This window comes from Cryptomeria japonica, chromosome 5 (assembly GCF_030272615.1).
Source record: "Cryptomeria japonica chromosome 5, Sugi_1.0, whole genome shotgun sequence".
Classification (NCBI taxonomy): Eukaryota; Viridiplantae; Streptophyta; class Pinopsida; order Cupressales; family Cupressaceae; genus Cryptomeria; species Cryptomeria japonica.
Genome location: NC_081409.1, coordinates 184020533 through 184035990, shown reverse-complemented (window position 1 = coordinate 184035990; position 15458 = coordinate 184020533). Strand labels below are relative to the sequence as shown.

Sequence of the window (15458 nt, the reverse complement as noted above, 5' to 3'; positions counted from 1 at the left end):
ATGCTATGTTATTTTTTCTAACCAAAATATGATCTCTTTGTGTGCTCCCCTTATTTCAACCTTTTAATCCCTGCCATTTAAAAAAATAACAATTTAGGATCTACATTTCAAGCACTACAACTCTTGTCCTTGTCACATCTTCAAATTTTGAGCATGATCATTTAAAATATCTCATCTAAGATCATTTTTTATTGATTTCAAGAAAAAAATGACTGCTTTTGATCCCGTTTGTTGGTTTGAATAAGGATATTTCCTAGCTAGCTCTTGGTTAACACCTATTTATAGATGCTAAGTTTACTTAGGATAGTTTAGTTGTCACATGACACAATCATTTAATATTGTTCATGTTAGTTATCTTAGGTGTCATTATAGATAGAGATGAATCAACATTATACATTTAATTTTGTCACAAGGTAGTTGTAACTACTCTATCTCTTGCCTACATCATGAGGGCTTCACTTAGTGAACCTGGGTTATAGCACATGCGTTTATAGAATACTAAATAATCCCCCTATTTTCAAAAAATACTGCCCTAAACTCTTTTTTTGTCACCCCCTCCCAATACAAAGTTCGAATTAAAAGCCCCTCTTATTTTCATCAAAAATTGTATTTTTTCATAGCCAGAATTAAAACCCCCCTATTTTCATCGATAGGCAATATATTGCACCCTCATTTCTGGTATATTAAACCCTCCAATATGAATGCACATGATATAATATTCCCTAGCCAGTAAAGCCCCCGTGGCCTACGTAAGTAAGCTCATTTGTACATTGTAGCACATCAATTGATAATCAATTCATAGCAATTCATTTCAATCATCGCTTGTCAATATCTTTTGTTTGTCATTGCTTAAGATGCAACATTCTCGTGTGTGGTTTGATAGTTTCTGGGTTAGATCCCTTGAAATTTGGCCAACTTCATGATGGGCTCCTAATCTCTCCAACATGTTATCAAAGCTTTGTCGAGTCAAATTTTTTACCTATGATCATCTAGGACTGTGATATATTTTTCTAGCCTATTGGTCGATATTTCAAAGTTGCGATATATGAGGTATTTTGCAGCATATAAAGGTGTGATATAAGGAGTGTTTTTTTGGATCGCTTTGACCAAAATTTTTAATTAGGGGAGCATCAATATTTTCTTTGGGTAGCGATACATATTTATTGAGTTGTTTTTTGATTGAAGATAACATACCGGCTTTTGGGTGTCATATTAACCTTGCAAGCTGATGTTGTAGGCCTCAATCTGCATTGACATTGGGAGCTGATCTACATTATCATTGAGTTAGTGCAATTTTGTTTTGAAGCCAACACATCATGTCATATTGGCATCTTATTTAATATAACTTGGCTCGACATTTTCCTTGCTAGCCTACATTTGCATCGGGCTCTCATTGAGTTGGGGGTCTTTTTGATCGACATCCTTCATTGTCTTTGTTTTGGACAACAATATATGTTTGAAGCTCGAGGTCACCTTTATGTTGAAGAAAGTGACCATATTCCATTTGCCCGTGGACGTTATAGTGCCTTTCCGTGGCTGTTTCAATGTTAGGGTGTTGCATTTGGTTCCTTTGACTCGCCCATATTGTTTTTGGTGGTAGCAACTTATTAGTTTGTTCTAAACCTACTGAGCATTTTTTGGTTGCCTCAAATTTGGAGGCCACAGTTCTTGACTGGTTGCGCATCTCATAGAAATTTTGGTGACAATGATTATTCATTGGGCTGAGTTTTATTGGTTGCTTTGGTCCTTTTTGTATCGATTGGAGGTTTTATATTGTGTGGTGCATGCAGCTACCATCATAAAGCCCCCCTCACCACCACCCATCGAGCAATCGTGCTTTATTTGGGCCCCCGAATGTTTTTCTTATGATCTTATTTTCACATATGGTTTTGTTTCTTTCTAAAGGGAGACAAGTGGTTTGTAAGTATTGGATCATGCTTTTCTTTCAGTCATTTATCATTCTTGCAAGTGATTATTCATTATAGGGGGCTACATAGTCTCCAAATTTCCCTCCTATGAGGGGCTATTGATTGGATTCTCGTAATGGATGTAGTTCTTGGGGGTATTGATGTTGAGATCAACACTCATCATTCGTCTTTCACTTGTATTATCTGTTTTTTGGAGAGGAGTTTTGTCCCATGAGGTTTTCTCCTTTTCTCCGTTTGTAAGAGATTAGTTCTATGATTAGTTGTGCATGAGTACCTAACATGAACTAGTTGCTAAGACCCATATATACATCTTCATAATTATTCTTGTATCATTTGCATAATATTTGTTCTCCCTAAGTTGCACTTAAGGGGTGGTGGTGGTGTAAATAAGGATATTTCCTAACTAGCTCTTGGTTAGCACCTATTGACACATGCTAAGTTTACTTAGCATATCTTAGTTGTCACATGACACACTCATTGAATATTGTTCATGTTGTTTATCTTAGGTGTCATTCTAGATAGAGCCAAGTCAACATTATGCATTTAATTTTGTCATAGGGTAGTTGTAACCTATCCTCATCTCTTGCCTATATAAGAAAGATCATTTGTACATTGTAACATATCAATTGATCATCATTTCATAGCAATTAATTATAGTTCATCTCAAGTATTGCTTCTTGATCTCCTTTGTTCATCATTTCTCAAGTTGCGACACTCTCATGTGTGGTTGGATAGGTTCTTGGTTCGATCCCCTACAGTTTAGCCAATTTCATGATGGGCTCCTAATCTCTCCAACACCCTTTTGGTCCCCCATTTTCATGCACATACCACTTCCAAATATTATTCTGCCTTTTACTCATCCCCTATTTTCTTTTGGAATATTGACCTAGCAAGGAGAAGGCACTAGAGTTTGTGTAAAAGAAGCACAAGGTTAAGAAACTAAAGTTTATATTCTAGCGGATAGTGGTGCATTGGTTAGCTTTTGAATTGTTGAAGTTCTTGTACTTTTCCTTCCTCATGTTCCAAGATAATCTAGAAGAAAAAATTCTATTTTTTCTTTCCTTTTGGAATTGATGAAGACTCCCCTTGTTTAGCTATTACAAATGAGGCCTTAAGAGGTTTATTTTGTTAAGGGTGAGGGTCATCCATAAGATATATATTTCCCAAATATCTTCTAATTCTTAAAGTAACAACTTGCGTTTGGGTTGAATTTAGGCATCTTCTGGCATTCACCAACCCGTTCTCTTTATCAGATAATTCAAGACCTTTTTTTATAGGAAGAGCCCAAGAGCTTTAAATATTCATGGAAATTAAATGGGGCCTTATAAATATTAAATCCTTTGAAAAATGGGACTAACATTTGACAATAATATCTCATTATCACCTTATGTTCATCTAGTCAATTAACCTAGAAGCTCCCAATGTTGGAACATACATAGAAATTGAGAAAATCAATGGCCCAATCTTGCAAATGGGATCACATGTAACCCTCACCTCATATAGGTGAATTGTTAAATTTTACATTTCTTTCTTATTTTTCTTAGCATGATATATTCTTAAACAACAATGATCGCCCACTTCAATGGGCAAGGAGATCCATGCCTTATGCTTTTTAGGTATTGAAATATCAATTTTTACTAATTTCCTATATATCTTCAAAAGGATAATCTTATCACTAGGGTACCAATGTAACTGATATAATGCTTTGTGGAAGCCACCAACTTTGAAGTATAAAAATGTATTGAACTAGATGAACTAGTTCCTAAGGCCAACCACCATTTGAGTTGACTCTAGAGACAACCTCTTTGCATAATAATTTTCCATACATCTAATAATATTTACATATAGATCATTAATCCTATTATAATGCTTCAAAATTTCCTTTAGTTCTAGTTGGGGTTAATGATCATAGACCTTTGTCTTACTTAATTGAAATGAGCCTACTTAATTCAACCTTAGAAAATCAGTTTGGAAAGCCAATAGATATACCATGTAAGAATTAATATGAAATTTATCTGATTCCTAAAATGCTATCAAAAACTTATGTAGTGTTTCATTGATGAGAGTGGTCCAATAAATCTTTTTTCTTTGCAATGCTAAGGATAAAAAACAGCTCTAGGAATAAAAGACCTTAAAATTAGGTAAAGAGTTATTTTTTCAAAATAGTGATAACATCTTTTGGGTCCTCTTGGAATTCACTCTTATTAAGGATGCTCACCATTTTAGTTGTTGATTTTCTTCTTTGTAACAACACATTATAGCATATTAATGAAGTTGACAATAGTTGTAGTTACACATTCTCATATTACTTCACTACCTCCTTCACATTGAATTTATCATATTGGTTGTGGGTAGGCAACCCAAACACTTTCTCTGTTACATTTTAATTAATATCCGACATATTTTTTCCTACATGAATAAAGAACTTTATCTACTTTTAGTCATATCTCTAAGAAAAAGAAAGAATCAGTTTTGGAGATTAGAGTGAAACTAGGAATTTTGTATCTTGAACTAGTTCTGATTTCACCTTGCACTTGGTCATAATGGTTATATCTCCTTTTACATTCTGTCATTATAGACACTCCTAGAAATATTCATGATTGAGCATCACCAATGGCTTCCTAAGGGAAGAAAATATTTGAAGAACGATGATATCTTTTGTATCCATATTTTATTTCTCTTCATAAGTTTTTTTTTTTTTGGATGTGAACAACCAAACACATATGAAGCCATTAGATATATAGTTCAACGATAGTGAATTTTAGCTATGCCAAAAGATATAAGAAATCCATTTGTGAATTTATATATCACATGTATAAGTTATACGAAATAATTTGATCAAAGTCGGTATAGTAAATAGGCAAGTTTATAATAACATCATAAGAGAGAATAATTTCTTTTATTGCTACCCAGATATAAGGCTCAAATTCAATAGTCAAGGAATAAAGTTTCAGGATCCTAACATGACGAATACCCAAAGTATGAAGGATCTTAGAAGTCCAATGAACAATATTATAAATTTTAAAATGTTTTATTTAATTAAGTATTTGTTACTCTAATTTAGCTAAAGGCACACAAAATTCAACAATATCACACTTTTGACAACAAGAGGGTAAAATATTGAGTCTTAGAGATTAGTGACACGTCATAGCCTATGATTGAATAATAAGAATAAAGATATATTTGGACCCGTGACTAGAAAAGGTGCATAAGGAAAAATAATGAGGGTCAGGGATAAAGGGTTCCCCTTAATAGGTACACCAATAAGGGTATTCCTAAACTTGTGATCATGATGGATAATATAGTGTAAAATAACAAGGGACCAATCTTGGAGGATACCACTAAATGAGAACAAAAATAAAGATACACTTGAAGTCATGATCCTAATAGATAACATAGTGTAAAGTGATTAGGGATTAGAATTTAGGGAGATCACCAAATGAGAACCCTAATACAAGGATAGTTAAAACGCTAGCTCTTTGAAAGAGATGAATAAATTCCAAGTATAGAAGTAAAATTTTGGGATCTAAAAAGGCATCCCAGCATAGGATAGTAAAGACAAACTCTACAAGTCTAATTCCCATCATCAAGCCATATAAAAGTAGCATAATATTATAAGACAAAAATACCCTCAAACTCTCATAAACACTCAAAAAATAGATTAATTGAAGGAGGAAAATATAAGTACAACTTGGGCATGTGAAAAACTATAATATATAAAAAGATGAAGATGAGAACATAAAATCAAATAAAAATGAGAGGAATAATCCATGGAAGTAAACAAAAAATATAATTTCTTAGTGTAAAACCAATAAGAAGCATAAAAGAAATTAAAGAAACACTTAATTGAGTTAAAAAATGTTTGGAAAGTCACTAACAAACCAAGAAAAGTCATGGTAGCTAGTTAAATTGTGAAGGGGAAGAATAACAAGAGACACATGACCAACACTAGAGAGCCACGTGAACAAACACACAAATAACAACATTTCTTTGACCACCAATAATATGTACCAAGTTTTGAGAAAACTATTCACAAGAAAGAAAAATTAGTGAAAATAACTAGACCTTAAAATGCAAAATGTAAAAAGGTAAAGTGATTAAATAGTAAGGTAAATGAGAATAAAATTCACAAGTCACACATAAGAAAATTTCCATTAATGAAGAGATGAAGGGATAGGTGATGTCACACATCTGATACTAAGCATTAAGGTTTAAAAGATTATTTTTATGATCATCTTTGGATGACCAACTCTAAAAATCTCATGAGGATTTAATGAATAAAACCTCTAACAACTTTGTTCTATAAGAAAAAGTCATGTTTTAGAGATTCCTTAATGATCATGACAAGATAACAAACTCTGAAAGTTTGGCATGAGAAAGAATGACCATTTGAAATAAAATATAAGGTAGAAATCAAAACCAAAATCAAGCATCCAAATATAGAAGAAAGCAAGAAAAGAAGCACAACAAAGAAAAAATGGGGTCCTCACTTTGGTAAGAAAAAATGAGGCATGTGAGTGTAAGGCACAACACATATAGTAGTTCATATGTTATTTAAAGTGAGGGAAAAGTTTAAGGGTAAAAATGCATCCCTAGCACTTTTCCGTGGAGTTGCAAACTTAGTTTGACCCATTGTTCTTAGTGCAATTTGTCTAGTGTGCAAATGGTTTATTTTTGTTTGAAAGTTGGCATTGTACCTAAATATTGATTGAACCTAATGTCACACATTCCAAGGATTTGGATTTGATCTTTTCATCTCCAATTTCTTATCTCAGGTTAATCTCATAATAGTAACCTTTAAACTGGTTGAGAATCGTAGGCATATGTTTGTATTCTGAATTCCAAAATTAAATCCGATCTTGAGCCCAAGTTGACTTAATTTTAATTAGTTGTTACCTACTAAATTAAACATAGAATAATCAAAATGTACATGATATGCTATTATATAAAAGGACAAGATCCTTGGTTCATCTAGAGACAATAGAGAATCAAAGAACAAGAACTACACATCACATAATTAATAAAAAAACATGTCAAACAACATAACATCAACATCAACACTGATAAGGATATACAGAGAGACAAAGAGATATATTCACTTTAACATGTTCCTAGCATAGTAAGTTTTAGTGGTTCTTATTAGCAACATCCTATTCATGATTAATGTAGGTGTAGACATTTTTTCAAATAATGAACTAATATTTTGAAATTTAAGTTCTTAAAATTGAAGATACATGAAATGTTCAAAATCATTATTATAAAAATTAATTTTATAAATACAAAATTCTAACTGAAACAAATAATAATTTATTGTTAGAACATAAATAACATAAATCTAAATGTTTGACACTAAAATAGATTGCAAAATCCAATCTATAGCTAAATATTCCATATCTTTATTTAATATTGATGAAGAATAATTGCAAGACCTAATCTATAGCAAGCCCTATATTCCATATCTTTATTTGGTGTTGATTGAAAAACTATTTATATGCATACATTTGTGTGTTGTTTTGAGACAGCTCACTTTTAGAGTTTTCCCAAGCTCATGCTTCTTTATTTAATAACTACTTTTATATATAAAGAGAGAGGGAGAGATGGGGGAGGGGTCAAGAAATCAACACTTTGTAAAAGTTTCAGCAAACTAGTTAAGAGCTCCTTCCATTATTATTGTTTCAACAATGTCAAACATCTGCAACTGAACTCAGATCAACCATTTAGGCTTACTCACATGTTCTGATGTGGTCAAATTATCTGAATGAATGTATTAGTTTTCAAATTTCTAGAATACCCAGTATCAAATATCTTGTACTGTGGCTAACAATTGAAGAAAAATCAGTTCTTGAAAAGAAAAAATGGCAGCAATATAGCAAGAGTATGGTTTTCTGGCATTTGGCAATCAGACAACCTTAATGCCACTGTCAAAGTAAACGTTTCGCCTGTCATAAAATGTAGAACGCTGAGGAGGATACGGCGGAGGAGGTGCAATTGTCAGACACAGACCAAACCCACAATCTTCTGTAGAGTTTCCATTCATCATGCCTGAAGCTGACGACAGATCTATACTTTGCTCTCTCGGACTTCCGGCCTGCAATGTTTATCATCTCAGATGAAATGGGAAAGATTCAAAGATGAACTTTTTCAGGAAATTAGACAACAAAAAATTACCTTTTGATTAGAATCACTATGGCATATGTCGAATACGCTTGAGCGACGTTTCTTGGCAGTGACATGTTTTTGCCTGAGGAAATACTTTTGTGCGTGACTGGCAACCTGAGTGGGAGTTCTGGTTGTGACAAAATTCCTGGATATGCCTCTCCAATCCCCCTTTCCCAACTTTTCAAGGCCTGTTAGAAACAATCTGTGCTCTTCCTCCGTCCATGGGATTCCTGTAAAATAACACAACTTTTGTGTGAGTTATTTTAATCAACGTTTCAGATCACAAAATCTTGGAATAGTTTGTGTGTGAGTGTTTTTGTTTATGTTTTGGATTAGGTTGTGTGAGAGTTTAGAAACATTTCGGACCACAAAATCTAATCTAGAAACAGCAGCTATCAAGACAATTTAATTGTGCCATAGATATTTTTATCAATATTTCTGATTACAAAATCTGATTCAGAAACAGCAGATATCAATACAACTTAATTGTGTGAGAGTTTTGTGTATCATCATTTCGGATCACAAAATCCAATCCAGAAACAGCAGATATCAACGCAACATATTTGTATGATAGTTATTTTAATCAAGGTTTCAGATCACAAAATCTTGGACCAGTTTGTCTGAGAGTTTTGGTATCTATATTTCTGATCACACAATCTAATCCAGAAACAGCACATATCATCACAATCTAAATTGTGAGAGCTTTTTGTATCAACGTTTCAGATCACAAAATCTAATCCAGAAACAACAGATATCAACACAATCTAATTGTGCGAAAGTTATTTTAATCAGAAAACATAACTTTAGGATCACAAAATCTTGGATTAGTTTGTGTGAGAGTTTTTGTATCTATGTTTCCAATCACACAGTCTAATCCAAAAACAACTACTATCAACAAAACTTAACTGTGCGAAAGTTTTTTGTATAAACATTTCAGATCAAAAAATTTAATCCAAAAACACAACTTTTTGTTAGATAAAAAAGAGAAGCTTGGTAAACAGAAATGCATTAACTTCTGGTAAAACTGGTTCTTGATTCCATCAAGATTTTGGACCAAACTCAGAAAAAAGGTTCAAGAAGATCAGTAAACAAAAGAAGAGAAAGAGCAGGCAAACCTCTCTTCCTTGGAAGATGTTTAGAGAGATTGTTGTCAAACCCATCGCTCACATATTCATCAAACTGTTGATTTGGCAGAGCATTGTAACAAAGATTTCCTGTGCTAGCGCTCTTTCTGAGTGTTACTCCAAACAACTTTACTTCTCCCTCGCTGTTATGACCATTTTTGGTCATTCTGTCCCAATCTGATTGCCCATCGCTATGTAATACATTTGGAGCAAAGAGATCCATGAGTCTGTCAAATGTAAAACAAGCAACTTGATTCCTTTTGTTGGTATCAGAGTAGATCATGTCACATTGTTGGAATGTGAAAGGGGGGAGATGGGAGATGAATAAAATGTGATGGAATATATTTCTGGGGATCCAGTAAAGTAAAAAGAATAAGCAAACCGAAGTGGAAGTGGGAGTATTATATGGGTGTTTCAGTGCATTGTCCAATCAAAGTGGTAGTGGTGGGGGCAAATCTTCCCTCCTTAGCAGGCAAAAATGGGTTTTCCGCCGTTCTACTTTTGATTCCTGAAAAACAGTGGAGGGAGGGGCCATTCTCTGGCATTTATAGATGATTATACGGCCACGGGGCCACCTTTAAGTCATCCATCGTTGACTCTTTCCTCTTGCTTTCACATAATCGATTCCATCATTAGCTCTCTTCATTTCTCTCTCGTTCTTTATGGAGACCTAATCTGATTCTCTGCAAGGCCGGACGCAACAGCTGTTCATGAACAATATTCGTTTCCCTTGCCCAATAAAAGTTTGTGTGCCTTTTCCATGCCCGCTTCCAATAAATTGTAAACAATTTGCCATCTCTTCCAAATATTCACAACAATTGGTTCTTTTGTTGCTTGATATTCGTTGTAAGTACTTTCTGATTTTATTTCTTATGATGTGGGAGTTTTACATGCAACAAGATTTGATCACTAGTGGACTCATTTCAATCAATTTCACCAACAAACCAAGGGCCCATTGACACTATTGACACTTTGATTGATGGAGATTAACAAATTTGTTGGATGTATGATAATTGAAAATAAGGAGACACTTTTCTCAAAAATTTACTTACCAATTTGAAATCACTTCCACTTTTTTAAAGTATCTTACTTGGTAAGTCTCCTCTTTATAATTAAGGCTTCAGGTTCACACCATCAAATATGATGCCAGGTCAACATGTTTTTTGTTGAGTTGTTCAAAATGGTAATGGCAATCTAGCCCCTAGGATGCATCAATGTATAAGTTACCTTCATACATCATAAACTATGTATTGGTGCATTCTAGGGACTGGATAGCCACTTCTATCCAAAATGACTTTTAAAAAAAGTCGATAGTTGTGCACTAAGTTATTTTTTATTGATACACTGATCAGACATCATATGACTTGTATGATGATCAACACTATCAAGACTATCAACTACTATCAACACTATCAACTTTAAAGTAATGACTACTAGTGCTTTAATATTAAAAATATTGGACATTGAATCAACAAATGCTATAACAACTATTGAAACATGCTAAACTACTCTGGTCTTCTCCTTTATAGTCAACTAGTTTCTTATCTATCTAAAAAGATAATAATAATAATAATAATAATAATAATTAAGAATGAGTCAGCTAGAAAAAAATGTTAAGATTGAGTGGTGAGTATCTTTGGAAAAAGGCAAACCCTCTACTCCTTGTCATGAGCTTCCATATTAGATAGATAAATGATTCTTAGTTTGATATAAAACCTTAACAAAAAAAAATAAAAAATCTTATAGTAAAAAAGAATATTTTCATTTGAATAAATCAAATTAATTTTGACTATAGAAAATTCTAAATTTGAGAGTCTGTTACAATAGCTTAATAATCAATTATATCACAATAACATATAATTTATTCAAACAAAAACTTATTTATCATTAACTAAAACAATGATACACAAATACGTTGAAACATTTTATAAAACAGATATAAAATTAATTTAAAACATAATTTATAATAAATATTTTGTTTAATTGATAAGATTTGAATAAAATTAGTTGATTTCACCTTTAAAAAAATCAAAACTTAGAATAATAATAGTTATATTTATAAATAAAACTCAATTCCTATGAACACTGAACAATCTCTATATATTAAATATCTCATTTAAAGGAAAGAATCCCTAATACATATAAGTAATATAAGATGCAACCATTGAGCAACTTAGTTAAAATTGATGGATAGACACTTAAAAAATAAGAATGAAAACCAAACCTACTATTTTATATATAAATCCAAACTCCAAAGGATTATTTATTTATATAATTCCCTAGAAAAGTAATTGCAATTATCATTGTAGATGTTTAGTGCCTAGTCTAACATGTTTGATAACTCCATAGGAGTGATAAATTATTGGGCTTGAAAGCCTATATAAAAGCCTATCAACTAAGGAATCAAAAAATTAGAGATATAATTGAAGGGAAAGCAAAACTTGTCATCCATTCATTCAATTTATTTATTTATTTTCCTTTATTCCCATTCAAAGAATTTCGTTTGCTTTTTATATGCTAAGAGGGAGGCTACTAGCATAAAAACCCTACTAGCATAATACCCCTAGTAACTTTTTCTCAACTAGTTATATATATATATATAAACAATTTAGAAATATACATTTATGTTATTTTTAAATTATTTAATAAATTAATGTATATATTAATTATAACTTTCAAATTGAAGTAGTAAATTAGAATTTAAAGTTTAGAGATGTTAAATTAGAGATTATTTTTTTATTAATTTTTTAATTGAAGTGATTAATAAAAACTTAAAAGTTTATATAAAATTATTTTTAAGGTGATAAAATATAATCTATTTTTTTTATTAAATGATAATTGAGGTAGATAGTTAGACTTAATTTTTTTATAATAATATAATTAAATGAATATTGTAATAAATAATAAAAAATATTTTTTTATTGTTCCATATTATGATTGCTTGTTCAAGCCATCTTATCCTTAGTATTGCACAAATTTCCATTTTTTAAAGCTATGTAGGCTTGTATTTTTGTTAAGATTTTATTGGAAAATAGCCTTTTATTTCTAGGAAGCCATGTATTTTCCTAAACATGGAACACTTTTGTTGTGAAATTAAAATATGGATGATGTGTTAAATATTGATATATTTAAGGATAATAGAAAATGAAAGTGCTATGCATCTTTGGGTTTATCCATTTTAATCTTAGTAATTCATTGTGTGTCAATAAATGAATTCATTGGATATAATTTATTTTTAATGAATTTTAAAAGATATAATTTTAAATATTGAAATTAAAATATGGATGATGTGTTAAATATTGATATATTTAAGGATAATAGAAAATGAAAGTGCTATGCATCTTTGGGTTTATCCATTTTAATCTTAGTAATTCATTGTGTGTCAATAAATGAATTCATTGGATATAATTTATTTTTAATGAATTTTAAAAGATATAATTTGACATTTATAGTAATAATTTTGAATTATTCCTTTTTAGCTATCTATTTGCAGAGAAATATTTGAATCAACCATATATTTTGATTTTATCTACAATTACATGTAAGTTTTTTTTATCTAGATTCATTTTTTATTTCATAGAGCTTTGAAGATTTCTAATGTGACAAACATGTTTGAATCCTATTTACTTGGATATAATGACTAAAGGTGAGAGTGAGTAACTATCAATGCATAACAATTACTAAGGGGATTGAACATCTAGAACAATATGGTTTAGGCTAACCATATTTTAACTATGGGTGTAAAATGGAAAGTGGGTGAAGTTGAATAAGTTAGGTTTTGGGGAGATTCATGGATTACTGTAATTCTTATGGATTTTCATCCTATATGTTCAACTATTTAAACGTATTTGAAAAAAAGATTAGGAAGTTTAGTGAAGGACTATGAGAACCTTTATTGTCACCCACCTCTTAGAGGATTGATCCTAGTTGGTTTGATATCCCCCTTAATCCAACTATTTCTTAAATCCTTTGAATAATTTAAAATCATATGGGCATGTGCAGGATCATAGTGGACCAAATAGGCCCTTAAGTGGCAATGAAAATTAAAAAAAGCAGAGTTAGGCAACTTGACGTAAAAATTTGAACAAGTTATCAACATTATTTCAAAAATATGTAAGAGTAGAATCTGTAGCAAATTGAATGTAGTTTCTAAGCTACTAGTTGTTTTTTGAAAAAAAAAATCTATTTGGCGAAAATTTGAAATTTCAATGCAGTAATACTAAAATTTCAAGAAAACAATAAGAAGAAGGTGTCTGTCTGACCACCCTAACCACAATCAAATCATGATATTTTTTTTATAAGTTTTTAGATATAAGTAGATTTTATATTTTATATTTTTTTAAAGTAAATAATTAATTATGGATTTTTTACTACAACTTTTTAAAAATATAAAAAACTCGTATGTCTGACCACCATAACTTGGTCAAAACTTTATGAAATTCATTTTTTGTAATCCTGTAGTATGTGAAGCATGTTTTAGATTGAAAAAATGTGATACCATTTGAAAGTTATAGATGCTTTTCAATCAACCTATCAATTAGGACTTTAGTCGTAATTCAAATAGAAAATGAATAATAATTATTTATGGAAGTCAAAATAAGGCATAATTTGCATTGTTGGAAAGATGAGAATTTCCTTAAAAAACACTTCTCATTTCATCAATTTCGGGTAAAAGAAAGTCATCAACCACCACGGCAAATTCTAGAAAAGCAACAAAAACTCCTAAACACATTATTTGTGTTGAATTTTTTAGGTTTGGCATGTCCTAGCCAAATCCCAAAGCAATCCTAAGGCAGATATCAAGACTACAGATTTTTGTCAGAGGTAACAAATATCTGATATTATTGGATATCCGATTTTTATTAGTTTTTTCTACAAATATAATATATAATATATGATATATTATATAATATATGTTTTTTTCAGAATGTTGAAAGGGATTAAAACCACCATCACATTAATGAATATACTCTCTGAATTACTAATGTGCACTTAGTTCTGGTAGGTAGATGTGAATTAATTAATATACAATAATGTACCTGCACTTGTGTAAAGAAAATAGATTGTGGCCAACAATGATGCATTTTGTCATAATCATGAAAAAATTTATCTCATCAGTACACAAGCTCAAGAAATTAATATTATTTAATATGTTTCCCATCACTCACAATAATGGTTTGATATATATATATAAACTTAAAAATGTATCAGATATCTAATAATATCCGATATCTGATTATATCAGATATTATTTGAATTCTGATATATTTTCATAAGGGTGCCAATAACTTGGTTGGCGCCCTTTCTCAGGGGTATCAGATATCGAATAATATTGGATATTTGATACCTTGTTTAGAAGAGAGAGAGAGAGAGAGAGAGAGAGAGAGAGAGAGAGAGAGAGAGAGAGAGAGAGAGAGAGAGAGACAGAGAGAGAGACAGAGAGAGAGAGAGAGATTAGGGGAAGGGGGAGATGGGAGGAGATGGAAGTATCAAAAAAGAGAGGGAGAGAAGGGGAAAGGGAGAGGGGTTGGGCAAGGAATGAGGAAAAGTGGTGTCCAGAAGGGGAAAGGGCTTGAAGGGATGGGCAAGGGAGAGAAGGGGATGGGGAGAGAGAGAGAGAGAGAGAGAGAGAGAGAGAGAGAGAGAGAGAGAGAGAGAGAGAGGTTAGGCAAGGGAGGGAGAGAGAGGGGTCCAGGAGAGAGAGAGGAGGGGGATAGAGGGAGAGAAGGGAAAATGGAGAGGGAGTTGGCAAAGGATAGGGGGGAGGGATAGATAGGTAGATAATAGGAAATGGAGAGGGAGAGATAGGGAGAGAAGGGGAAATGGATCTAGAGAGAGAGATATTAATTAGATTGAGGGGGAGAGAGGAGAGATGAAAGTATCAAAAAAGGGATAGGGAGAGAAGGAGAAAGGGAGAGGGAGTGGGAAAGGGAGAGGGGGCAGAAAGGGAGAGAAGGGTAAAGAGAGAGGGATGAGAGAGTGAGAGAAGTGGATGGGGAGAGGGGGTGGGCAAGGGAGAGGAGAGAGATCTCTATCTCTCCCCCTCTCTCTCTCTTCGTCTCCCTTTCCCCTACTCTCCCTCTCCCCACATCCCTTTCCCACCCCCTCTTCCTTTCTCACCCCCACTTTCCATCCACTTCTCTCTCTCTCACCCCTCTCCCTTTACCCTTCTCCCCCTTTCTCCCCCCTCTCCATTACCCACACCCTCTCCCTTTCCCTTTCTCTCTCCCTCTCTCTTGATCCCTAT

General features: G+C 32.4%; 1 protein-coding gene across 1 annotated transcript; it reads right to left on the bottom strand.

The window, feature by feature from the left end:
* Positions 1-7562: 7562 nt before the first annotated feature.
* Positions 7563-9576, bottom strand: LOC131060910 (transcription factor KUA1). The gene is made up of 3 exons (XM_057994348.2): positions 9203-9576; positions 8097-8317; positions 7563-8016 (listed from the first exon to the last, which is right to left on the bottom strand). The coding sequence occupies exons 1-3, from the start codon at positions 9492-9494 to the stop codon at positions 7828-7830; spliced, it is 702 nt and encodes a 233-aa protein (XP_057850331.2). The 5' UTR covers positions 9495-9576; the 3' UTR covers positions 7563-7827.
* Positions 9577-15458: the final 5882 nt, after the last annotated feature.

Coding starts and splice junctions, on each gene's coding strand:
- LOC131060910 (XM_057994348.2), bottom strand. CDS start 9,494: ATGATCTACTCTGATACCAACAAAAGGAATCAAGTTGCTTGTTTTACA. Junction 8,318..9,202: donor ACATCTTCCAAGGAAGAGAG/GTTTGCCTGCTC, acceptor GTTATTTTACAG/GAATCCCATGGACGGAGGAA. Junction 8,017..8,096: donor ATAGTGATTCTAATCAAAAG/GTAATTTTTTGT, acceptor TAAACATTGCAG/GCCGGAAGTCCGAGAGAGCA.